The 24,838-nt window shown below is 49.5% G+C and overlaps 1 protein-coding gene across 1 annotated transcript in view; it reads left to right on the top strand.

Annotated features, from left to right (window-relative positions):
- Positions 1-24,838, top strand: part of GCN1L1 (GCN1 general control of amino-acid synthesis 1-like 1 (yeast)) — a 57,284-nt gene that overhangs the window by 19,929 nt on the left and 12,517 nt on the right. Inside the window, exons 17-44 of the mRNA XM_012650177.1 lie at positions 604-679; positions 819-978; positions 1,753-1,942; positions 2,041-2,165; positions 3,305-3,483; positions 3,777-3,870; positions 5,081-5,194; positions 5,312-5,510; positions 6,387-6,542; positions 6,955-7,136; positions 8,000-8,080; positions 8,421-8,564; positions 9,476-9,603; positions 9,781-9,970; positions 10,169-10,239; positions 11,492-11,657; positions 11,965-12,159; positions 13,254-13,500; positions 13,970-14,091; positions 14,423-14,537; positions 15,257-15,436; positions 18,864-19,084; positions 20,327-20,395; positions 20,597-20,735; positions 20,825-21,021; positions 21,218-21,360; positions 23,690-23,807; positions 23,919-24,134. Of these exons, the coding sequence (XP_012505631.1) occupies positions 604-679; positions 819-978; positions 1,753-1,942; positions 2,041-2,165; positions 3,305-3,483; positions 3,777-3,870; positions 5,081-5,194; positions 5,312-5,510; positions 6,387-6,542; positions 6,955-7,136; positions 8,000-8,080; positions 8,421-8,564; positions 9,476-9,603; positions 9,781-9,970; positions 10,169-10,239; positions 11,492-11,657; positions 11,965-12,159; positions 13,254-13,500; positions 13,970-14,091; positions 14,423-14,537; positions 15,257-15,436; positions 18,864-19,084; positions 20,327-20,395; positions 20,597-20,735; positions 20,825-21,021; positions 21,218-21,360; positions 23,690-23,807; positions 23,919-24,134 (4,217 nt within the window). The remainder of the gene's footprint in view (positions 1-603; positions 680-818; positions 979-1,752; positions 1,943-2,040; positions 2,166-3,304; positions 3,484-3,776; positions 3,871-5,080; positions 5,195-5,311; positions 5,511-6,386; positions 6,543-6,954; positions 7,137-7,999; positions 8,081-8,420; positions 8,565-9,475; positions 9,604-9,780; positions 9,971-10,168; positions 10,240-11,491; positions 11,658-11,964; positions 12,160-13,253; positions 13,501-13,969; positions 14,092-14,422; positions 14,538-15,256; positions 15,437-18,863; positions 19,085-20,326; positions 20,396-20,596; positions 20,736-20,824; positions 21,022-21,217; positions 21,361-23,689; positions 23,808-23,918; positions 24,135-24,838) is intronic.

Genomic DNA, 24,838 nt, shown 5'->3' with positions numbered 1-24,838 from the left:
GCTAATTGGTGATTTGAAGAGTTTTTGACTCATAAATCACAACATACCATTAATGAGCTACAACTGTTAGTCACTTCCTGGTTTTTAAAAAATTTTTGGTTAACTTTTAAATAGGAAATATATTCATGTAATTCAAAAATAAAAGATACAAGAGGATCTACACTGAAAATTATAACCCTCCTTTAATCTCTTACCACCCAGTTCCCCTGGCTGTAGATAACCAATTTTATCAGCTTCTCCTGTATCCTCGATTTTTTTTTTTTTTTTTTTGAGACATGTCTTGCTCTGTTGCCTGGGCTAAAGTGCAGTGGCTTCGTCATAGTTCGCTGCAACCTCAAATGCCTGGGCTCAAGCGTAGCAGGAAAAGAGTGAGAAAAGGTCTCACTCTTGCTCAAGCTGGTCTTGAACTCCTGACTTCAAGTGATCCTTCCGCCTCAGCCTCCCAAAGTGCTAGGATTATAGGTGTGAGCCACTGAGTCCAGCCCACGTTTACATTTTGGTGTTAATTTTCCAATTTGTACCAGTTCTTTCTGGGGTGGGGTATGTGTGTGTGTGTATACATATACCTATTTTTAAAAGCGCTTGCACTGTTTCCTCTCCCAGCCCTGTGTACTGTGTTGCATCTGACAGAGAGACTTTTACTCGATCACCCGCATAGACTCACTGGCAACAAAGTCCGGTACGTGAGGCTTGCTTACCTTTTCCCTTGGGCCAGATGAGGCAAATCATGGCAGGAACCTGAGAAATAGGGTGTGTGGGAGGTGGGAGGATTGGCTGTGGGAAGCCCCGCTCCTTGCCATGTGTCCCTCTGCTCACAGGCAGTACCACCGGGCTCTGGTGGCCGTGCTCCTGAGCCGTACCTGGCATGTCCGCAAGCAGGCTCAGCAGACGGTTCGGAAGCTGCTGTCTTCTCTGGGGGGCTTTAAGCTGGCGTATGGGCTCCTGGAGGAGCTGAAGACTGTTCTCAGTTCTCACAAGGTGAGGGCATCTGGGCTTTAGAACTGGGGCTCTCTGGTCGACTTAGCTGACCCTGCTTATGCCATGGGATCTTGGCCGGTCTACTCCTGGGCTCTTCTCTCTCACTCGGACTCGGTGATGCCAGAATCTTCTGCCTTGTCCTTGAGCTCTGCTAACATCTTTCATATGGTTCCTTCTCCTTTTCAGAGACTTTTTTTTTTTTCCCCCATACCTTTTGACATGTAGCTAAACCTCTTCATCCGTGTATAATTGAACAACACCTTTTGTTTTTAAAGCACTTTGTAATTTTTAAAGCTTTTTCTACCCATTCTTCCTTTTGATTTTTCACAGTACCTTTCAAAGGCAGATAGGGCTTATTACGCTTATTTTATGTGAGTTGTCCAGGGTTCCAGGAGCTGAAATGATTTGCACAGGGTCTTCCACAGGCTGGAAGACCCTGAAAGACCTGGCTCTTATTTCGGTGTTCTTCGTGCCATGTTTCACTGCTTGAGGAATATGGGCCAGTGACAGACTTGCAGTTTCCATGGCCTTTTTTTCCCCACATAGACTTTTTAGGTGCTAAGTCACCGGTGCTTCCTCCTTCCAGGCACATCTCACATTTCATTCGCATTGTGGGTCCTAATGCAGGAAGCTGGACATCCTTCTCCACTCCAGTAGGAACTCCAGAGAACAACATGAGCAAGAACCTGTTGTGTCCCTGGCATCTTTGGCTTCTCTGTTCCAAGCCTGCACAGGGCTCTGAGCAGTGGGGGCTCACGTGTTATCTCCATGCAGGTGCTGCCTTCAGAGGCTCTGGTGACTGATGCTGGGGATGTGACTGAGGCAGGCAAGGCCTATGTGCCTCCACGGGTCCTGCAGGAGGCTCTGTGTGTCATCTCTGGGGTGCCAGGGCTCAAGGGTGATGTCGCCGACACCGAGCAGCTGGCCCGGGAGCTGCTGATCATCTCCCACCACCCATCCTTAGGTGTGTGGCTGCAGTAGGTACAGGGGAGGTGGGGGCTGTGTTGGGCAGGGTAAGAGCATTCTGGGCAGAAGGCCTCAAAGAGCTCCCCTCCCCTTCAGTGGCAGTGCAGTCTGGACTCTGGCCAGCACTTCTCACCAGGATGAAAATCGATCCTGAAGCCTTCATCACCAGGCACCTGGATCAGATCATTCCCAGGATCACCACACAGAGTCCCTTGAACCAGGTGATTGGCACGTGAGCTGGGCTGGCCTCAGGTTGGGGGTGTCTTCCTGTCACAGGATGCAGGAAGGGAGGACTCAAAGAAGCAGATAAAGGTGTGATGAAATGTAGGCTTGGACCCTTGTTGCAAGTGACAGGCGTGTGAACAGGTTTAAGCACAAAAGGGAATTTATTGCTGCATTTACTGGCAAAGTGCAGGGGTATGACTGGCTTCAGCTGATGCTGACTACAGGGGCTCAGATGTGGGCCTCGGAATGTTGTAGGTGGTGTTTCTCTTACTCTGTCCATCTGTGTTTCTTGTCCCTGCTTTTCACAACATGGGCTCCATTCTCAGTCTTTCCCTTTCTGGTAGCAAGATTGCTGCTAGAGTTGCAGGCTTACCCCGTGTCTTCTCAGCAGCTGCAGTGGAAGAAGCTTGCATTTCTCAATAATGTCAATTGGCTTGGGGTCTCTTTGCTTCTGGTTGACCTGACTTGGGTCCTGTGCTCATCCCTAAGCCCGTCCTTCTGGTTGGGGCCACATGCCTGTCTCTGGGAAGGGGGAGGGCAGCTCCACCTGAACCACCGAGATTGAGAATTGGGGAGGAGTGTGTCTCCCTAAATTAGGGTGCTGTTATCAGACAAAGGGGTAAATGCTTGCTGAGTGAGGCGAACAAACTCCAGCTGGCCACTCTGATGGGTGGTGCTCAGAAATGACAAGGCAGGGCCGGGCGCGGTGGCTCACGCCTGTAATCCTAGCTCTCTGGGAGGCCGAGGCGGGCGGATCGTTTGAGCTCAGGAGTTCGAAACCAGCCTGAGCAAGAGTGAGACCCCATCTCTACTAAAAATAGAAAGAAATTAATTGGACAACTAAAAATATATAGAAAAAATTAGCCGGGCATGGTGGCGCATGCCTGTAGTCCCAGCTACTCAGGAGGCTGAGGCAGGATGATCGCTTGAGCCCAGGAGTTTGAGGTTGCTGTGAGCTAGGATGACGCCATGGCACTCTAGCCAGGGCAACACAGTGAGACTCTGTCTCAAAAAAAAAAAAAGAGACAAGGCAGTGGCAGGAAGAAGGGGAGCCAACGCTGAGGGCATCTAGGTGTGGGGGACCCTTCAGCGCCACCCTTGGCACACACTGACTGTGTCTGTGTTTATCTGGCAGTCCTCCATGAACGCCATGGGCTCCCTTTCCATCCTGTCCCCGGACCGGGTCCTCCCGCTGCTCATCAGCACCATCACCGCCACCGTGCAGAACCCCGCGCTGCGCCTGGTGACGCGGGAGGAGTTTGCCATTATGCAGACCCCTGCCGGGGAGCTGTATGACAAATCCATCATCCAGAGGTGAGACCCCATTCGCGGGTTCCGTTACCTTTCCTCCCCAAGCCATAGTTTTCTTGCTTGCAGGATGGACAAGCAACCCATCCTACAAATGAAGCAACCCATCCACCTATTAGACAAGCGCCTGCCGTGTTCCAGCCATGGTGCTTAGGTCCTGGATACCAGAGTGTATTGAGTGTCCGGCGCTTTCCTGGTGCACAGTACTTTAAAACTAGCTGGGATTTCATGGCTGGTGGGAGGCTGAAGGGCTTGGAGGCACTTTTCAAGCTGGCTTATCACCTGCTCTCGTGTTTCAGTGCCCAGCAGGACAGCATAAAAAAGGCCAACATGAAGCGAGAGAACAAAGCTTATTCCTTCAAGGAGCAGATCATTGAGTTGGAGCTGAAGGAGGTGAGTACATGGAAACATCTCACAGTGGGTAGCTGAGCTTGGTGGCCACAGGCTGCAGGCTGGTGGCTTTTCCTGTTGCACATCTGCTATTCCCTTGGATCATCCTGAGGCTCATTGCACACTCTGATCTCCCCCACCAGTGCCTGGTCCACTGGCTACACTCTGTTGACCCTTTCCCCATAGGTTCCTCCACCCCGACTCAAGGAAAATGAGTTTCTTTCTCTGCTAGGCAGCAGCAGCAGTTCATCCATCTCTTTCTCCACTCAGTGGCATTGCTTGATTCCCCGTCTGTCCTCCCACCTCCTTGAAGGCTGGGACCCGTCTTTACTCCTGACAGCAGGCACAGCACCTGGTGTACTGGGGCCTCTGAGGAAATCCTGGTTCAAATGTGATACTAAGCTTTGGACAGGGCTGGTTCTGACAGGAACAGAGCATGCAGGGCTCTTTCCTGTCTCATCCTTTGCTCTTCCCTTGGTCTTTTCGAGGTTGGGTTCTACTTGTCTTTTACATGTCAGCCCACATGTGCCCTTAGAGAGGTGCCCAGCCTGTCCACCCGACCCAGAGTAGACTCTGCCCCTCTTTTCAGTTACTATGCATTTTTCCTAACATTAGTCATGATCTGAGATCATCTTGTCTTTGTATTTACTTGTTTATTGTCTGTCTTTGCCCACAAGATTGTGAACTCCATGAGGGCAGGGACTTTATCTCGTTCCCCATGGTATTCATAGCATCTAGAACAGTGCCTGGCGTAATGCAGGTGCTCAGTGAAGACTTGCTGAATGAATGAGTGATTTCTCTGCCTTGTCATCTCTGGCCACTGTGCAGGAATTTTCCAGGCTTCAGCTTGTCCTGTGAGGGAGCTTCTATAGGGAACGACTGGGGAGGGGGAGACTAAAGTTTTCATTCTGAAGCCGTGTGGCCAGAATATTCCTTTGAGTACGTTGAGGAACTTTTTATTTCTCTTACATACAAAAGGCCCTTCTTGCCTTTTTTGGTAGAGAATCCAGTAGAGAATTGCTTCTCTGTGGCTGTTTCTGTTCTGTAGAAACCAGGTGGCTGTGACTTTGGGGTGGGGGGAACATGAAGGGTTTGGGGGCCCAATCAAGACTTAGAGCTGGCACAGCGCTGTTTACAGAAGCAAGCTTGCCTCCTTCCGGTAGGAGGGAGATCTGTTCCCTGGGGATGGAATTGGTTTTCCCATCCCCTTCAGGAGATAAAGAAGAAGAAAGGCATAAAAGAGGAAGTGCAGCTGACCAGCAAGCAGAAGGAGATGCTACAGGCCCAGCTGGACAGGGAGGCGCAGATCCGGCGGCGGCTGCAGGAGGTGAGTGGCCGCCACCTCCACATGCCCGTGCTGGAAGAGTGCTGGGGGCCTGGGCTGCTCCTTGCCGTCCCAGAGCAGGGTCCTGCTGACCTGCCTCCTGGGCGACTCTGCTTGCAGCTGGATGGGGAACTGGAGGCGGCGCTGGGACTGCTGGACACCATCGTGGCCAAGAACCCATCCGGCCTGACCCAGTACATCCCTGTTTTGGTTGACTCTTTCCTGCCCTTGCTGAAATCTCCCCTGGCTGCTCCCAGGATCAAGAACCCCTTCCTGTCCTTGGCTGCCTGTGTCATGCCCCCTAGGCTCAAGGCTTTGGGTTAGTCCTTGTTTGCTGGCTGTGGGGATGGCCCAGGGGAGGGCAGAGGATGCCCCTGAGTGCTTGTGGGGAGGTACGTGGTGATCTCACCTGCTGAATTGTGTTTCCATTTGGAAGCAGCCTCAGGAACCTCAGGCTGGACGTGCTTAGAAGAAACATGGTGGCTCCTCTCCTCTCCTGTCTTACATCTTCTATACCTTCCCTCTGAGCACCCGGTTTTAGATCTAGTCAGTGTCTGCTCTTTCTGTACCAGTTTTAAAATGAGGTTCATTGGCAGTGAGGATGGTTTGGTGCAATGTGGCTGGTCAGTGTGGCCCAGAGCTTCTGAACAGCCATGTGTCTATAGCAATCAAGGTCTCTGACCTTTAGCTTTCTGTCAGCTCTGGAGAAACAAAGACCAGGGAGAGTGGCTGGGAATTATGGTGGCTCTACTTTTGTGGGTTATTTAATGACCTTAAACAGACCTGGATACGTCCCCATGGATGAGGCTGGAATCTGGGAATGGTTCTGAGTGAAGTCAGTCAGTGCACACATAACCTGCCAAAGAACTGTCACCTGGCTAGGCTTGTTGCACAGGAGGTGGAGGCACCATATAGCTTAAAGCTTTACTCTTGGTGGAATAACCTTGGGTGGCTCACGTCTCCTCTCAGTGCACTTATAATTTTTTGAGTGTCAAAAGGGCAGCGCCTCTCTAACTGCCTATCCTCTGGCGCTGTCACAAAGATCAAGTGAGAAATTAGGTTGAGGACATTTTGGGGAAACAGACTGTTATGCCAGAGGGTCCCTCATTTGTGCCACGGTCAGATTCTGCGTCTCTGTATGAGTCACGCGTCTCTGTATGAGTCATCCCCTGCCGGTCCCTTCTCTTCAACGCAGGCACTCTGGTGAGCCACGTGACGCTGCGCATGCTGAAGCCAGAGTGCGCTCTGGATAAGTCCTGGTGCCAGGAAGAGCTATCGGTGGCTGTGAAGAGGGCAGTGACACTGCTGCACACCCACACCATCACCAGCAGAGCGGGCAAGGGAGAGCCAGGTAAGGGCCGGGACCAAGGGCACAAGGCAGTGTGAGCTAGTATGGGGCTGGCCACATGAGTCACCCGGGGCCTTCTGAATCTGGGGCCTTGGTTTCCTCATCTGAAAAATTGGACCCTAGTATTCTCTGACTGGCTGTGATTCCCAGTAAGGGTTTTACTGCTTGTCACTGGCATCTCTTATTTTAATTTCCACATCCTGGAACTGGGCAGCGTGTGGGATAAAAGCAGGCTTGGTTTTAGAGCTGGGCTATTGGCTGCCATCCTGCTGTCCCTATTATCCCATGTGCTTCCAGGTGTCAGTGGGGCCTCTGGCCCTGCCCCTTGCCCACCTGCCCTGCGAAGGGAAGCAGGCAACAGCGGCCCGGGGCCCTGGCATGCCTGCAGCATCCTGTCTGCTTCTTGCTCTCACAGATGCTGCGCCCTTGTCCGCACCAGCCTTCTCCCTGGTCTTCCCGTTTCTGAAGATGGTGCTGACTGAGATGCCCCACCACAGTGAGGAGGATGAGGAGCGGATGGCCCAGATTCTTCAGATCCTCACCGTCCACGCCCAGCTGAGGGCCTCCCCCAGCACCCCACCTGGACGTGTGGACGAGGTTGGCAGGGGAGCTCTGCTTTCCCCTTAGTGTGAGGGGGATCAGGGAGGCAGGGGCTTTTGACATGTCCTGACCCATGAACAGTTCTGGCAGGGAAATGGAGGGTGTGTGTTTATACATACAGCAGCCACAGACTCAGCATGGTAGGTTTTTTAAGGTAAAAATGGGTCATGTTGCTTCTTGCATATGACTGTATACTTGGAGTCTCTTTCCATGTCAGTGCCTATAGATCTATTTTATTGATTTTGTCTGTGCTCTGGGTGTACCATGTTTTCTTTACTTGCCTTTTGATGGGTATTTTAAGGTTGTTGCTAACTTTTCCCTATTTTTAACAGCACTGCCATGTGTGCATATGCCTCTCTTGCATGTATGTGCCCCTTGCCCACCCTGTGTGAGCATGTCTTTAGGACAGATATTGGACACAAAATTGCTAGTTTATGTGGCGTATTCTGTGCTACCTCTCGCTATGAATTTCTTTTTCTCAAAACCTAATTCAACCTCAGATACTATTAATGCCAGTCATGGGTGAAAGAATGATGTCTTGTTTTATTTTGTGTTTCTTTATTAACTTGTAAAGTTGAGTGTCTCTTCATATGTTTATGGTCCATCTAGATTTCATTGTCTCTGAATTTTAGGCAAGTTTCAGAATTTATTTTTAGTCTCCGAGGATCATGTTGACTGGGGGGTCAGGGGTCAGTGCCTGTGGACTTAGTTGTAAACCTAATGAGATTTCTGTGGTGGAGTTGGTTGTATGACCCCGAGTGTTCTCTCGTGCGTGAGAGGATGCCACTTCACTGGCCACCAGGCTTGGTTACAGACCTTCCCTGCAGCCTCCCCCCAACCTACCTGCTATTCTCTCCTAGAATGGTCCGGAGTTGCTGCCTCGGGTGGCCATGCTGCGTCTTCTGACTTGGGTGATCGGGACGGGCTCGCCCCGCTTACAGGTGACCTGGTTTTCAGTTGGTTGTTGCTGTGAGTTAGTTTATGAGCCCGACCCCAGGTCCCAGTACAAGGGGTTGAGTCCTAGTTCTCTCTCAGCCTCACTGTTGGACTTTGGCGGAGGGCTGCTTTGGAGAGCCAGTCTGACTGTTCTCAGCTAGTGAGGGGTTTTGCTTGGGTCCTGCCACTGTCCCTAGCCTGCAGTTGGGGGTCTTAACCCTACTCGTGCTATGGGGGTGGGCGTTCTCAGTTTAGACCCCTCTCTGGGCCCCTCAGCCCATTCCCTGACCTTGTGCTAGTAAATGATTTGCTGAACTGAACCCAGTGGATCAATGTCCTCCTTAGGTTCTGGCTTCAGATACCCTGACTACCCTGTGTGCCAGCAGCAGTGGCGAGGATGGCTGTGCCTTTGCAGAGCAGGAGGAGGTGGATGTGCTGCTCTGTGCCTTGCAGTCCCCATGTGCCAGCGTGAGGGACACTGCACTTCGGGTACGCGTGCACTCCCTTACAGGGCCACTGTGGCATCCTTTGTCACTCTGTGCAAGTGCAAACTACATTATGGGCATTTGAGGGAAAGTCCCTCACCCTGATGGGAGGTCCTGGAAGCAGAGAGAAGAAGTCACAGGGGTGGGTCGGGGTCTTTCTGAGAATGGAAAGACTAAGAAGTTGTCGTGATACATCACTATTTTTTTCTTTACCTTGGAAGACTTCAGCTAATTTTTAAACTGGAATGTGGATCTTGGTACTTTTATGGTCAAACCTAACTCACAGGATTAGTTCATTTCTTCCACCCACTACCTTATGCTTGGCTTTCTTGATGGCTTTTGGACCAAAAACTAAACAATCTCCTTGAGCTGATAAGACAGTGGTCCTAAATGTTGATCTGCAGCCTCCTGCTTTTGATATGTGACAAAGTTTTCCTGGCCCATGGTAAAATGTGGAAAATGATGGTAGTATGGTGAATTTTTCTTAAAAATTCTTTGAACAGAGGGAATGCACTTTTTCTGATGTTTTGTCTGTCTTAAAGTTTTAATTTTTACATTAAAAAAAAATTCTACTCCCTCACACCGTCATTCGATAAAAGAAGAGCTCTTTGAGGAGACTCTGAGTAGGCAGTGAATTGGGCTGATGCACAGCCATCCCTAGGCCAGTGCTGTCCTGTGGAATTTTCTGCAGTGCTGGAAATGTTTTCTATCTGTGTTGTCCAATGAGGTAACCACTAGCCACGTGTGAGCTCTTGGAATGTGGCTGGTACAATTGAGGAACTTACTGTAGTTAGTTCTAATTAACTTTAGCCACGTGCAGTGGCTACAGTACAGCCTGGAGGGAGGCCAGGAGGCAGGTCAGAGGCTCTTCTTGCAAGGTCATGCCTCATGAGGTCGAATCCCATCCATTCCCAGGGGCTGATGGAGCTCCACATGGTATTGCCAGCACCTGATACTGACGAGAAGAATGGCCTGAACCTGTTGCGGAGGCTCTGGGTGGTCAAGTTTGACAAGGAGGAGGAGATCCGGAAGCTGGCTGAGAGGTGAGAGCCAGCAGGAGGTGGTTTTCTACTGCTCTGTCCTCTCTGCCCTTAGGAAATAACCAAACCCAGGGTGCTCCGCTCAGTCTACAGTGAGAGGAGGGCCAGGTGGCTGGGGTTGGCTGGGCAGGTGCCGCAGATCCTTGTCTGAGCAGCCCCCGCTTCCGGTCTCTGCCACAGGCTCTGGTCGACGATGAGCCTAGATCTACAGCCAGACCTCTGCTCCTTGCTGATTGATGATGTGATCTACCATGAGGCAGCTGTGAGGCAGGCCGGGGCTGAAGCCCTCTCCCAAGCGGTGGCGCGTTACCAGAGGCAGGCGGCAGAGGTTATGGGCCGGCTCATGGAGATTTACCAAGAGAAGCTCTATGTGAGTGACCTGTGCAGCCCTGATGTGGTCTGGGTGGTGTGAGTTCAGGTTGGGCTCTACTCAGCCCCGTACTCCAGACAGGAGTCTCAGAGCTCACGGTGGCTCAGGGTGGCTGTGACTGATTTCCCACCTCACGGTCCTGGTGCCGGGGTCATTGGTCTGCCCATTGCAGAGCATTTGCCAACTTGTCTGTTACAGCGGCCGCCCCCAGTGCTGGATACTTTGGGACGAGTTATCTCCGAATCTCCTCCAGATCAGTGGGAAGCCAGGTATAACAGCTGTCCCAATCTCCATCCACTCTGAGCTCTCTGAGATGTAGCAGATTGGCTGGGGTGGGTGCTGTGAGGCGGCAGCATGGGATCATGGTGCAGTGGAATGAAGGAGCAGGACCTCCCTCAGAGTCAGAGAGCCCTGAGTTCAAGTGCTGGCTCCTAGGGTTAGCGCCAGCTGTGCCAGCTGTGTGACCTTGGGTGTGTTTCTCTCTTTTTCCAGGCCTCTGTTTCCTCATGTGTGGGAAGGGCACAATAACAGAACCTACCTACTAGCCTTTCTCTATGAGTAGCAATTGGAGGGTTAGGCAGATGTCTGGGAGCCAGTGTGACCATGGGAGACACCTTCCTCAGAAGGGGCACAAAACACATGAGGGCGTTAGTTGTCTGCATGGCTGGCCCTGGCGTTCTCTACTCCTGTGTAGCCTTATGTGTCAGTGTGGAGTGGTATATGGGCCCATCCCACTTTCTTTCTTTCTTTTCTTTTTTTTTTGGAGATGGGGTCTTGCTCTATTGCCCATCATAGCTCACTGCAGCCTCCAACTCCTGGGCTCAAGTGATCCTCCTGCCTCAGCCTCCTTAGTAGCTGGGACTACAGGTGCGCACCACCACACCCAGCTAATTTTTTTTTAATTTTTTGTAGAGATGGGATCTCACTATTGCCCAGGCTGATCTCAAACTCCTGGCCTCAAGCGATCCTCCTGCCTCAGCCTCCCAGAGTGCTAGGATTACAGGTTTGAGCCACCATGCTCAGCCTATTTCTTTTTTATTCCAGATGATCAGCCAGGGATAGGACATAGATTCTTTTTGCCTTTGGGACCTTCTTGTTGCTCTGTAGCTGAAAATAATACCACTTTGCCTTTGTAGAATATGTTCACTACCAAGTGCCTTCACATCTGATTCCCTTACCTCTCTCTTCTCTTACAACCTGCCTTAGAGATAGAGGGGTGAGCATTGCACTCACTTTTCCCTCTGGGGAAACTGAGGCAGAGCTGGTCCCCTGCCCAGGGTCACCCTGTAGGAGGTAAACTCAGGGCAGATTTCACGTCTCTATTTAACAAGTGGGTTGTTTTGGAATACTGGGTAGACCTTTGTGTGAGCACTGGGCATTGGTCTTCTTTCTGTGCTCAGTCCCTGACGTGGTGTTTGCTGTGGGCAAGCTCCCTTTCATTGCTATCTGCTGCATAGGTTCCAGCCACAGAGGAGGCCCCTGGCTGTCCCTGCCCCCGACATGCTCCCATTTCTTTCCCAGGTGTGGCCTGGCCCTGGCCCTGAACAAGCTTTCCCAGTATTTGGATAGCTCTCAGGTGAAGCCACTCTTCCAGTTTTTTGTTCCTGATGCCCTCAACGACCGACACCCAGATGTCCGGAAGTGCATGTTAGATGCAGCCCTTGCAACACTCAACACCCATGGGAAGGTAAGAGCATCTCAGCCAGCTGAGAGGACAGGCCAAGGCAGGAGATGAGGCTGTGCAGTGGAGAGAGACGCTGAGTGCCAGGAATTCTGGCAGGGCACTAGCTGCTGTTGAAGATGACACTTATATTTCTTTTGAGCCAAAAAGACCCCAATAGGATATTAAATTCTTCAAAGTCTGCTGCAGTCCTGCCTGAAAATTGGAAGACCTGCTGGCATTGCTGGCTGGTTTGTCAGGATGCCTGTTCCAGAGCCAGACGTGAGACCTTACAGACACAGCCTGTAAGTTGACCTGAGGTTCGGCTTTCCAGGAGAATGTCAACTCGCTGCTGCCAGTATTCGAGGAGTTCCTGAAGAATGCACCCAACGATGCCAGCTACGATGCTGTGCGGCAGAGTGTGGTGGTCCTGATGGGCTCTCTGGCCAAGCACCTGGACAAGAGTGACCCCAAAGTGAAGCCCATTGTTGCCAAGCTCATCGCTGCCCTCTCCACCCCGTCCCAGCAGGTACCACATCTGACCTGGGGCCCAAGGCCGTTGGGGAATTGAGACCCGACTGTGGGTAGGTAGTGGCATGCTAGGGGCCCAGTCAGGTGATCAGGGTCCAGAAAGCCCCACCCTCAGCCAGGAGTCATCCCCTCTGCAGGAGAGAGCCTGGTTCGTGGTCAAGAACACCCTGGGAGAAGGAGTTACTTTGTTCTAATAGATCTCTCTAGATATTTTCATTTTTTCTACTCATTTACTGACCTTGCCCTGGGAATATAAATATTAAAAAAAGAAAAAAGAAGACAGCCACCCTCTTATGTCAAGCCTTTTCCTGATGCTCTCTATGTTACATGATGCAGGTGCCTTTTAATCCAGCCTCCAAGCTATAGTGCAAAGGGATTTCTTCTCTGTGTCTCTTTTTTGAAAATCATACATTTACATATGTATCCTGTGATTTGCATTTTGGACGATCCACAGTGTCCTCGTAGAATGCACAGTTGAAAACAAGTTTCAAAAATTGTGGTCACGTGAGATTTCAGAAAATCCAACCTGCAAAAGTGTCTCCCCTGGGCGCCTGGCAGCATGGTGCTTTGCTGCTCTCCAGTGGGCTTCGTGAGCTGTGGCTGGAAGGCAGGATTGGACATCTTTTGGTGCCACTCAATTTGGCCCTGATCCTGTAAGGCCCAGCCCGATTTCTCTGTGACTTCACATGTCACAGAGAAGACGTGGGGCATTTTTATGGAACAACTGAGAGATGTGGGGCATTTTTATGGAGGTGCAGTAGCGTGCTTTTTTCTGGAGATCTTTCTTTTGAGTGGGTTCGGTCTTGGGGCCACCCCGCTCCCAAGCCTAGTTTCTTTATTTAGACCAGAACCATAAGGGCTGATGTTCTTGTCACTAACAGAATGTAATGTGCACCCTGATGGGCGCTTTATCTTGTGTCCTACCTAAGAGTATCAAACACCATTTGATTCTCTGACACCTTGTGGCACCTGCAGGCAGTGGCTGAGGTGGGGCTCAGGGACATCTAGTGGTGGGTACTGTGGAGGACTCTGATTCACCAGGAACTGACTGCAGTTGAGCCACAGCACTGATGAGGCAGGCCCCTCTCACAGGTCCAGGAGTCCGTGGCCAGCTGTCTGCCGCCTCTTGTCCCAGCCATCAAGGAGGATGCCGGAGGGATGATCCAGAGGCTTATGCAGCAGCTGCTGGAGTCGGACAAGTATGCAGAACGCAAAGGGGCTGCGTACGGGCTGGCAGGCCTGGTGAAGGGCCTGGGCATCCTGTCACTGAAGCAGCAGGAAATGATGGCAGCGCTGACCGATGCCATCCAGGATAAGAAGAACTTCCGCCGGCGAGAAGGTGAGCGTCTCTGAGCTGTGTGCTGCCCAGCGTGGGAAGTCAGTCCCCACACTGCCAGAGGAAGGAATCTGGCCTTTACGCCCCAGCTGGAGGGCTGGTGCTTGTGTGTGTGCTGCAGAGGGGCTGGCTCTGTCTATGACCCAGTCTAGCTGGATCCTTGCTGATTTGGCCTGGACTTTCTAATTTCTAACTCAGCAACACTTTTAGCTGAGAGAGATCTAGCTGTTAGTGCCAAGAAGTGACGGAGAGTCCCCCTGTTGTCTCCTCTCTTCCGCTCAGCCACCTCCCTGTTCCGGGGCTTCTTGAGCTGAAGCAGAGGGTGGTGCTTCCTCATGGGGTGGCTGCTCTAGTCCCACAGCTGCTCGAGTGTTTCCAGAAGAGGTGGCAGGGAGGTTGCCAGCCCTTCCATTCCCTGTGGCTGTCCCCAGAGGACACTCCTTCCCTGCTGTCCTGCCTTCTCCTTCCCTAGGAGCCCTCTTTGCCTTCGAAATGCTCTGCACCATGCTGGGGAAGCTCTTCGAGCCCTACGTGGTTCACGTGCTGCCCCATCTGCTGCTGTGCTTTGGGGATGGGAACCAGTACGTGCGTGAGGTAAGTCCTGAGGCTGCACCAGAGAGCATCTGCTCACCAGGGCGGCCGCTGGGTGTGAGGCTCAGCCAGGGGATGTCAGAGGTGGTGTAAAGCTCCTGCTGCTAGAATCCCTCCTGCCTGCACCTCGGGCACAGCTTACTGCTCTGATTCCCAGTAAAGGACTGAAACTTTATGAGACGTGTTCTCAGCTGTCCCCTTAGGCCCTGGCCCAGGGTCCAACACAGCAGAACCCTAATAAGTGTTGGTCGCTGGAGGAACACTAGCGCTAGCTTCAGGCCTTGACCCTTGCTTGGGGGAGGAGGCCCCTGAATGTCTTTTCTCCTCCCTTGAGGCTGCAGATGACTGTGCCAAGGCTGTGATGAGCAATCTCAGTGCTCACGGGGTGAAGCTTGTGCTCCCCTCCTTACTGGCTGCCCTGGAGGAGGAATCCTGGCGGACCAAAGCCGGTAGGGCCACTCCCTTCCGTCTCTCCCTCAACTTCCTGTCCCAACAACTGCCCTTAGTAGGGATCCAGGTAGCCACAGCTCTTGTCCTGCTTGTGCCGCCCCCTTCCCCCACCCAGGGATAAGGCCAAGACTTTCTGCCTTTGGGCAGCGCAGTGAGTTTCTATGCTTTCAATCCAAGAACCAGTCTCTGACAAGAGCCACAGCCCTAAGTCAGGAAATCCTAGAGCTTTAAAGCTGTTTTGTGGCTAGTTCTGTGGCTTTAAAGCTTTTTTCCCCCCCAAACTCTTTTTTACAAATACAATCTTATCTGGAACCCTAATAGAAAAAACAGACATAAGAAGAGCTGCTCTGGTTTGGGGAGGGTCAAGATCTGGGGCCCCCTACATTCCTCATTTGTGAATGAGGAAACGGAGTCCAGAGAAATTCAGCGAATTGGCCTGGGATCATGGCAAGGGCTAAGCCAGGTCTCCCCTGTGCTGGTCTCACCTCTTTTCCCTCATACTGTCCTGCCTCTCCCCTGTGATCCTACAGCTCAGTAGGCCTTAGGAGCTTTCTGCTCCCTCTGCTAGAGGCAGCCCCCTTTGCCCTCCACCCAGGGCCTGCTTGAGCACAGCCTGTGGGGGAATAGGCCAGATGTCCTTTGTCCATGTAGCCAGCCCAGGTGACTTGCTGGCCTGTGCTCAGTGACTCAGTGCTGGGCATATGTCCGCTGTCTGCAGGGTCAGTGGAGCTGCTTGGGGCAATGGCGTACTGTGCTCCCAAGCAGCTGTCATCCTGCCTACCCAACATTGTGCCCAAGCTTACGGAGGTGCTGACCGACTCCCACGTCAAAGTCCAGAAGGCCGGACAGCAGGCACTCAGGCAGATCGGCTCTGTCATCAGGAACCCGGAGATCCTGGGTATGCCTCTCCCACGAGGGCACTCGCCCCGGCTGCACCCCTAGTCCCTCCCGCCTTTGGACACTGCAGGGAACATGCACCCATTCAGCTAAGATCTTTGCTCTCTGAGGACAGATATATTCACCGTGAAATGATCTCTGACTCCTGCGAATCCCTTTTCCTAGAATAGTTAGTTCGAGGTAGTTTGGAAGCAGTTTGTTTTCCCCATCATCGGCTCAGGAGCAGTTTGACCAGGGGAGGTCCCTGTGCCCTAAGCTGAGCATGAGTGACAGTCTCTGGACCACATCAGCCCATCCAAAATGTTAGGTTCTTTGAGAACTTTCTGTTCATCTTATTCCAGCAGGGCTGTGATACAGGGGGAGGGTTAGGGAAAGGGTTAGTATTAACCGAACTGTACTCTTCTTTTTTAATTTATTTTTTATTGAGGTAAGATATACATATATAGTTTACCATCTTTACCATTTTTAAGGGTATAGTTCAGTGGTAATAAATACATTTATATTCTTTTTTTCCCCTCCTTCATCTTCCTCTTCTCCCAAACCTAACTGAATGCTTTAGTGTTGTTCTTTCTTGATTGATGGGAAGAGGTCAATTGCTAGGAACCAAACCCAGCCAGCCACCTTGACTGGCACGTACTTGTTAAATTTTAAGCTTCGGCTTGGCGCATCATTGTGCAGTCAGTGTATTTCAATATGTAATAGCCTTAAAATATATAAAACAAAATTTTTAAAACTGTAGGGAGAAATTTGAAAATACATTATATCATAGTGGAAAATTTCAACACGCTTCTCAATTATTGATAGGGCAAACACAAAATTTATAAAGGATACATGCTTTTTTTTTTATTATTATTTTTTGAGACAGAGTCTCACTCTGTTGCCCAGGCTAGAGTGAGTGCCGTGGCGTCATCCTAGCTCACAGCAACCTCACACTCCTGGGCTCAAGTGATCCTTCTCCCTCAGCCTCCCGAGTAGCTGGGACTACAGGCATACGCCACCCCTGCTAATTTTTTTTTCTATGTATTTTTAGTTGTCCGATTAATTTCTTTCTCTTTTTAGTAGAGATGGGGTCTCACTCTTGCTCAGGGTGGTTTCGAACTCCTGAGCTCAAACAATCCGCCCGCCTCGGCCTCCCAGAGAGCTAGGATTACAGGCGTGAGACACTGCGCCCTGCCCATTTTTTTTTTGTTTTTAAAATTGTTTTCCAGCTTTATTGAGGTATAAGTAGAAATTTTATACATTCGTGTGTACAATGTGATGTTTTGGTATGTGTTATACATTGTAAAATCACAATCAAGCTAAATAGCATATTCATCACCTCACATAGTTAATACTTTTTTTGTGGTGAGAACATTTAAGATCTATTCCCTTAGCAAATTTCAAGTATGCAATAGAGTATTATTAACTATAGTCACCTTGCTGGACAGTGACTCTCCAGGACTTAGTTATCCTGCCTAACTAAAACTTTGTGCCGTTTGACCGTCTCTCCATCTACCCCCAGCCCCCACCCTCCCACCTTCCTGGTAATCACCATTCTACTCTCTGCTTCTATGGCTTCGACTTTTACAATGCTCAATAGTCCTGGGGATTTCTAAGGCCCAGAACAGTCTCATGTCTATCAAATAAGTAGAAATGCTTTTATATTTAGGGATCCTGCATAGATATGAAGCTACATGTATATAAAATTGAAATAGAATGAGCATAATATAAAATTCACTCTTTTAAAGTGTACAGTTCGGTGGTTTTTAGTGTATTCACAAAATTGCGTAAACATCACCATTGTCTAGTTCCAGGGCATTTTTATCACCCCAGAAATAAACCCAATACCTATTAGCATTCATTCATCACTTCCCTTCTACCCCCAACCCCTGACAGCTGTTAATCTACTTTCTTTCTCTAGGGGTTTGCCTATTCCAGACATTTCATATAAATGGAGTCATGCAATATGTATGTGAACCTGTTGTGTCTGGCTTCTTGCACTTAGCATAATGTTTTGGAGGCTCATCCATGCTGTAGCGTGCATCAGTACTTCATGCCTTTACATGGTGGAATAATATTCCATTGCATGGATGTACCACATTTTGTTTATCCATTCATCTGTTGATGAACATTTGGGTTGTTTCCATTTTTAGGCCATTAAGAATAATATTGCTATGAATATTTGTGTAAAAGTTTTTGTGTGAACACGTGTTTTTGGTTCTCTTGGTTAGATAACTAGGAAAGAAATCGCTGGATCATGTGGTAACTCTGCTTAACCGTTTGAGGAACAGCCAGACTATTTTTCAGTGTCCCAATGGCTGTACCATTTGACATTCCCAATAGCATTGTATGAGGGTTTCAATTGTTATTATCTGCCTCTTTGATTATAGCTGTCATAGTGGGTATGAAGTGGCATCTCATTGTGATTTTGATTTGCATTTCCCTGATGACCAATGATGTTGGACATCTTTTCATGTCCTTATTGGTCATTTGCATATCTTCTATGGAGGACTGTCTGTTCAACAGCCCCCACCCTGCTGCTAGGTAGGCAGATCATTTGAGCTCAGAAGTTCAAGACCACCCTGAGCAAGAGCAAGACCCCATCTCTACTAAAAAAATAGAAATAAATTATCTGGACAACTAAAAATATATAGAAAAAATTAGCTGGGCATGGTGGTGCATGCCTGTAGTCCCAGCTAGTCGGGAGGCTGAGGCAGAAGGATCGCTTGAGCCCAGGAGTTTGAGGTTGCCGTGAGCTAGGCTGACGCCACGGTACTATAGCCTGGGCAATAGAGTGAGATTCTGTCTCAAAAAAAAAAAAAAAAAAAGATTAAAACCTTTTTCCTTTTTTAAATTGGGTTATTAGTTTGTGTATCATTGACCATCATGGGTCTTTATAGGGGTTAAACTCCCTGGGCTGTGGAAAAGATAACCCAGGTATTCCTCTTGGAATTCCTTCTGCCGGGCTGTTTGTGTGGTGTTTTTGAGACCTCATTTTGTCTGATGTTAGCTGTTCTAAGCACTGTGTGCTTCACTCTTATCACTGGTTTAGGGGCCTTTGGTGTCTCAGAACAGGTTTTTCCCAAAACCGCTTGTGGATTACTGGTTCCAGAATAAGGTCCATAGTGCCCAAGAAGCAATCCTGTGGCAGCTCAGCCCTGTGGCTGTAGCTCAGTACTCATTGAAACCAGCCTGGGGGGCCCCGCCAGATCACAGCTTCTCATCTCAAAGGAGTGACAGCTGCCACCTCCCCATAGTGACCTCTGCTTCCTGCCAGTGGAATAAGGATTGCTCTTTGTAGATAGGCTGGCTTCCCCAGCTGGTGACTGTAGGGCTTCAGGGGGAGGTACCCCTGCTCCCTTCCCTCATCCACTCCAGTTCTGGGGACCCTGGGGCTTTGCCACTCCTTAGGCTTGTACAAACCAGCCTCTTCCTGTTTGGACGTGCAGCCATTGCCCCGGTCCTGCTGGATGCCTTGACAGACCCCTCCAGGAAGACCCAGAAGTGTTTGCAGACCCTGCTGGACACCAAGTTTGTCCACTTCATCGACGCCCCATCCCTGGCCCTCATCATGCCCATCGTCCAGAGAGCCTTCCAGGACCGTTCCACTGACACGCGGAAGATGGCAGCCCAGATTATTGGCAACATGTATTCCCTGACAGATCAGAAGGTAGCAGCCCCGCTGGGGCTGGTACAGGACAGACCAGTAGATGCTGGTTTAGGGTGCAGAGTCTGTGCGCACAGTAGACGTGGAGGGATGTGGGCCTTGGTCCCTGATTACGTTTCCAGAGAGAAACGGGCCATTTAGGGGTGGGAGGTAGAAATCCAGGCTCTCTGGGCATCTCGCAGAGCACAGTGGTTCCAGTCCTTGTAAGCTTAGTCCTCAGCTGAGGTCCATCCCAGTGGGCCCCCTTTTCAGGCTGAGGCGGAAAAAAGGCCCGCCTTCTCCTTTGACCTTTCAGGAGTGTTGGTAAAGTGGCTGCTCTTTTGACTATTGCAGTTTTCTTGTTATGAGCTTTGGCTTCTGTAAGCCTCTCAGAGGAATCATAGCCTGGTTTGGGAGATTGGCTTTTGTTTGTATGTTTGCTCCCAAGAGCTTGTTTGTGTGATCTCACTGCCTACCACAGCTCTGCTTTCCTCACTGAGGAAAAAAAGATAATGGGCAAAAAAGATAAAGTGGGAAAGTTATGTCAATCCTAGGAAAGTTGGGAAATGAAAAAATTCGGAAAACAAAAGATTTTATCCACATTTCCCCAACACTAAAATAATTACTGTTAATGTTGTTTTATTACATTTAAAAAATAATATTTCTGACCTTAAACATATTTCTAAGTTATAACAAGTTATTCATAAAACTGATTCTTAATAGTTATATAATATCCCAACAAGTTTGTACACCATAACTTACATAATTCTATCATTGGTCATATAGTGTCCAAAGATTTTTTTGCTGTTTTAAGTGATGCTGCAGTGAACATAAGGCGTTTTCTATATTTAAAATTATTCCCTAAAGCTGAGTGCTACATCAGGAGACATAAACATTTTGAGGTGAAGAAAGGGAAGATGGTAATGAAATTCTGAAAGGAAAGTACCAGAAATAATTTTCTAAGGGCAGGAGGATTAAGAACATTGAACTGGTAGCTGTGTTTGACCTGTTGAGTATGGGCCTGGGGTCCTTTGTGGGGCCCCGAGCAATTGCATAGGGCCTTCAGAGCACCCGTCAGAGGAGGAGTTCTTTGCTTGTTATCCCTCCCACCCCTTCTGTGCGCAATTAGGTTTTCACGGTTGGTGCCCCTGCGGAGCAATCCTTGTCAGCAGAATGGGAGGTCACGGGGCAGGGTCCACGGCAGCACAGGTCCTGGAGAAAGCAGGAAACCAGCCTCCCTCTGAGTTGCCCCTTGTGTCATTGCAGGACTTGGCTCCTTACCTGCCCAGCGTGACGCCTGGCCTAAAAGCTTCTCTTTTGGACCCTGTGCCTGAGGTGAGTCTGCAAGGAGGGTGGGGGGAGCTCACTATTTTAGCCCAGTCCCCAGAAAATTGATTTCTGCGAATTCCCCAAAGCTCCTTTTTTGTGTCTGTTAGGTAAAGGGAAAGGGACCCTAGGCGCTCTTATCTGCTTTTGTGTATCTACCTAGTTTTGAGCCATATCTTGTCATCACCCCTGGTCTCGGTTACTTGACAGGTGCGGACAGTGTCTGCAAAGGCTCTTGGAGCCATGGTGAAGGGCATGGGAGAGTCATGCTTTGAGGACTTGCTGCCGTGGCTGATGGAGACGCTGACCTATGAGCAGAGCTCCGTGGATCGCTCAGGCGCTGCGCAAGGTGAGGCCAGAGCAGGCCCAGGGCCCAGACGGGGAATACCTTCTAGGGGCCCTCAGGTTCAGTGGGTTCATTCTGGCCTTTTGTTGCAGGATTGGCCGAGGTCATGGCTGGTTTGGGGGTAGAGAAGTTGGAGAAGCTGATGCCAGAAATTGTGGCTACAGCCAGCAAAGTGGACATTGCACCACATGTCCGAGATGGCTACATAATGATGTTTAACTACCTGCCCATCACCTTTGGGGACAAGTTCACTCCTTATGTGGGGCCCATCATCCCCTGTATCCTCAAAGTAAGTAACAGTAACCACGCTGAAGGTGGAGCAGAATGCAAGTGCTCTTTGGAGAGCTGGGGCTCCCTGCCGGGAGGTGGGTGGTGGGAGGCCGGGTGGCAGAGTCCTCATCCTGTTCTGCAGGGAGCCCCATTTCCTTCTGGGCTGGGTGCCCAAGGGGAGGCAGCTCTGGCTGATCTGCCCTCCATGTGCCCAGGCTCTTGCCGATGAGAATGAGTTTGTGCGTGACACTGCCCTGCGTGCGGGCCAGCGGGTTATCTCCATGTATGCTGAGACAGCCATTGCCCTGCTGCTGCCCCAGCTGGAGCAAGGCCTCTTTGATGACCTCTGGAGAATCAGGTGAGAACGCCAGTGGATATACCCAGTGGGCCAAGTGAGCAGAATATTGCCACGAACTCTCTCTGAACTTTCTCTAGACCCTTGCTTTTGACCATTTTGAGTCTTTCTAGTGTCTCGTAACAATGTCTTTATTCTGATTCTCTTTTTAAAAATTCTCTCTTCAGTCTCAAAAAAAAAAAAAATTGGGGACAGGGTCTCACTCTGTCACCTGGGCTAGAGTGAGTGGCCCAATCACAGCTCTCCACAGTTTCCAACTCTGGGGCTCAGACAGTTTTCTTGCTTCAGCCTCCCGAGCAGCACAGGCACAAGCCACCATGCCCAGCTATTTTTCTTATCTTTTGTAGAGATGGGGTCTTACTATGTTGCCTGGGCTGTTCTCAACTTCTTGTGCTCAAGCGATCCTCCTGCCTCAGCCTTCCAAAGTGCTGGGATTATAGGTGTGAGCCACCACGCCTGGCCCTGTATTAAGATTGTAAATGTTGAGTACTCTTTAAACTAGAAATTCTACTTCTAGGAATATATTCTGAGGATATTTTTGGTTAAATGCTCATAGCTTTACACAGAAGGATGTTAGTTTTATTTATTTTTATAGGTTTAGGGAGTACAAATGCAGTTTTGTTATGTGGATATATATATAGAGAGAGAGTATAGTGGTGAAGTCTGGGCTTTTAGCATACCTGTCACCCAAATCCCGTACATTGTACCCAATAGATAATTTCTCATCTCTCACTCTTCTTCCATCTTCCCACCTTTTGTAGTCTCCAGTGTCTATTATTCCACTCTATGTGGCCATGTGTAGGCATTTAGAAGTGAGAACATGCAATATTTGCGTTTTCATTCCTGTATTACTTCACTTAGGATAATGGCCTCCACTTCCATCCAAGTTGCTGCAAAGGACCTTGTTTCACTCTTTTTTTGTGGCTGACTAGTATTCTGTGGTATATATATGCCACATTTTCTTTATCCACTGATTGGTTGATGGATACTTAGGTTGATTCCATATCTTTACTATTGTGAATAGTGCTGCAATAAACATATGAGTGCAGATATCTTTTTGATACAATGACTTCTTTTCCTTTGGGTAGATCCCCAGTAGTGGGATTGCCAAATTGAATGGTAGATCTGTTTTTAGTTGTTGAGAAATCTCCATATTGTTTTCTGTAGGGGTTGCACTAATTTACCCTAAGGATGTTTGTTGCAGTGTTGCTTGTCATTTGAAAATTAGAGTTGATTTAAAAATATAGCATATCCTTACAGTGGACTTTGATTCAGCCATCACAGACAATGGTATAGGACAGTATTTGCTGACACAGAAAGCTCCTCAACCTGTTATTGATAGGACAGTGCAGGCTGTGGCCCAGCCATGTAGTGTGTAGTGTGGGCCTGCTTCCCACATCATGTGGAGTGTGCGTGCGTGTCTTTGTGTACAGGGAGATTTGTATGGGGTGTCACCAGAGTGTCAGAGGGGTTGCCTGGGTAGTGAGAGTTTGGGTAATTGTTTATATCTCTACATGTTTTTCTGTATTTCTTGAAATTTTCAGTTTGAATATGACTTTTTTTCTTATCGTTAAAAACAACAAACCTAATTTAATTTGTGGAGAAATAAAGTTTTTTTTTTTTTTTTTTTTTTTGAGACAGAGTCTCACTCTGTTGCCCGGGCTAGAGTGAGTGCCATGGCATTAGCCTAGCTCACAGCAACCTCAAACTCCTGGGCTCAAGCGATCCTACTTGCCTCAGCCTCCCGAGTAGCTGGGACTACAGGCATGCGCCACCATGCCTAGCAAATTTTTTCTACATATTTTTAGTTGTCCAGATAATTTCTTTATATATTTTTTTAGTAGAGACGGGGTCTCGCTCTTGCTCAGGCTGGTTTCGAACTCCTGAGCTCAAACAATCCGCCCGCCTCGGCCTCCCAGAGTGCTAGGATTATAGGCGTGAGCCACCGCGCCCGGCCAAGAAATAAAGTTTATCCTTTTAAGGCCTATCTCAGTTTCCTCACTTCTGATGATCAATCTTCCTAGTTTACTATGAGTGCTTCTCTTTTGTGTGCGCTGTCTCTCTCTTTTTATAACTCTTATTGTAGAAATTTTCACATACTTTAAAAAAAAGTTTTGTCTTTTCTGCAATGAAAGCAATATGTGCTTATTAGCAGAAAACTTAGAAAATATGTAGGAAAGCGTAAAGAAATGAAATCCGTCTTAGAACTGTTTTCCCATCCCAAGATAACCATCATGAATATTTAGGGTCCATTTTTTTCCAGTCTTTCCTCTGTACAGTGCTTGATTAAGCCCTTACAGCTGTGCAACTGTGTTCTTGGCCTCTTTCTCAGGTTCAGCTCTGTTCAGCTCCTTGGGGATCTCCTCTTCCACATCTCAGGAGTCACTGGGAAGATGACCACAGAAACTGCCTCTGAGGATGACAACTTTGGAACTGCCCAGTCCAACAAGGTGCCTGCCTGGGGTTGTTTTTCCTGCATCTGCTGATGGTAGGGTGTGCCCAGAGGCTCATCCTGTGGAGACTTCACCACCCTGTTCTCTGTCCCCTCCCGTTGACTGCAGGCCATCATCACAGCCCTGGGGGTAGACCGGCGGAACCGGGTGTTGGCAGGGCTGTACATGGGCCGCTCGGACACCCAGCTGGTGGTGCGGCAGGCGTCCCTGCACGTCTGGAAGATTGTTGTCTCCAATACCCCACGCACCTTGCGTGAGATCCTGCCCACCCTCTTTGGGCTCCTGCTGGGTTTCCTGGCCAGCACGTGTGCAGATAAGAGAACGGTAAGTTTCCTGGGCCTTGTTCTCGCCCGGCACCCCCTGGTGACTCCTTTCAGAGCCTAGAAAGCTGGGTCTGCAGAGCCTGGGAGAGCATATAGCGTCCCCTCTCTAGCAGGAGAATATTATTAGTTATTCAGCAAATATTTGTTAAGCATCTATTGTGTGCTAAGCAGTGGCCTAGCACCTGGGGACATAATGGGGAAGAAAGGCAGCCTCATTCCTTATCCTACAGTCTGGTCGAAGAGGTAGATTTTAATCTGATAATCAAACTGATTATCTATGATCTATTTTACATCATAAGAGATGGAAAATGCAACTGTGGCAAGTGCTGCATGGCAGTGCAAATGCTTACAATCGGGGGTGTCTGACCTAGCAGAGTGTGTATGTGTGTGTGTCAGTGAACGCTTCTCAGAAGAAACGATGCTTGCAGATGAAAGAAGGGTAAGCACTAACCGGCTGAGGAGGTGAGAGACCATTCCAGACTGAGGGAATGGTTCATTAGATACAAGGATGGGGTGTGCAGAGCCCCTGGTGGGTAGGAACTTGGTACGTGGGAGGGGTTGAGCAAGGCCAGGGTGGCTGGAGTGCGGCAGCTGGGTGCAACAGCGTGGCATGAGGTGAGGCTCGTGCCGGCGCGGGCAGGCAGGGTTCGGTGGTTGGAAGGAGGTGCCCTGGCTGGGCTTTGTGGTCACTTTTGCCAGTCACCT

This window comes from Propithecus coquereli, unplaced genomic scaffold (genome assembly GCF_000956105.1).
Source record: "Propithecus coquereli isolate 6110/MARCELLA unplaced genomic scaffold, Pcoq_1.0 Scaffold314, whole genome shotgun sequence".
NCBI lineage: Eukaryota > Metazoa > Chordata > Mammalia > Primates > Indriidae > Propithecus > Propithecus coquereli.
Note: the sequence above shows the minus strand (reverse complement) of the source record. Positions and strands in the feature narration are given on the sequence as shown.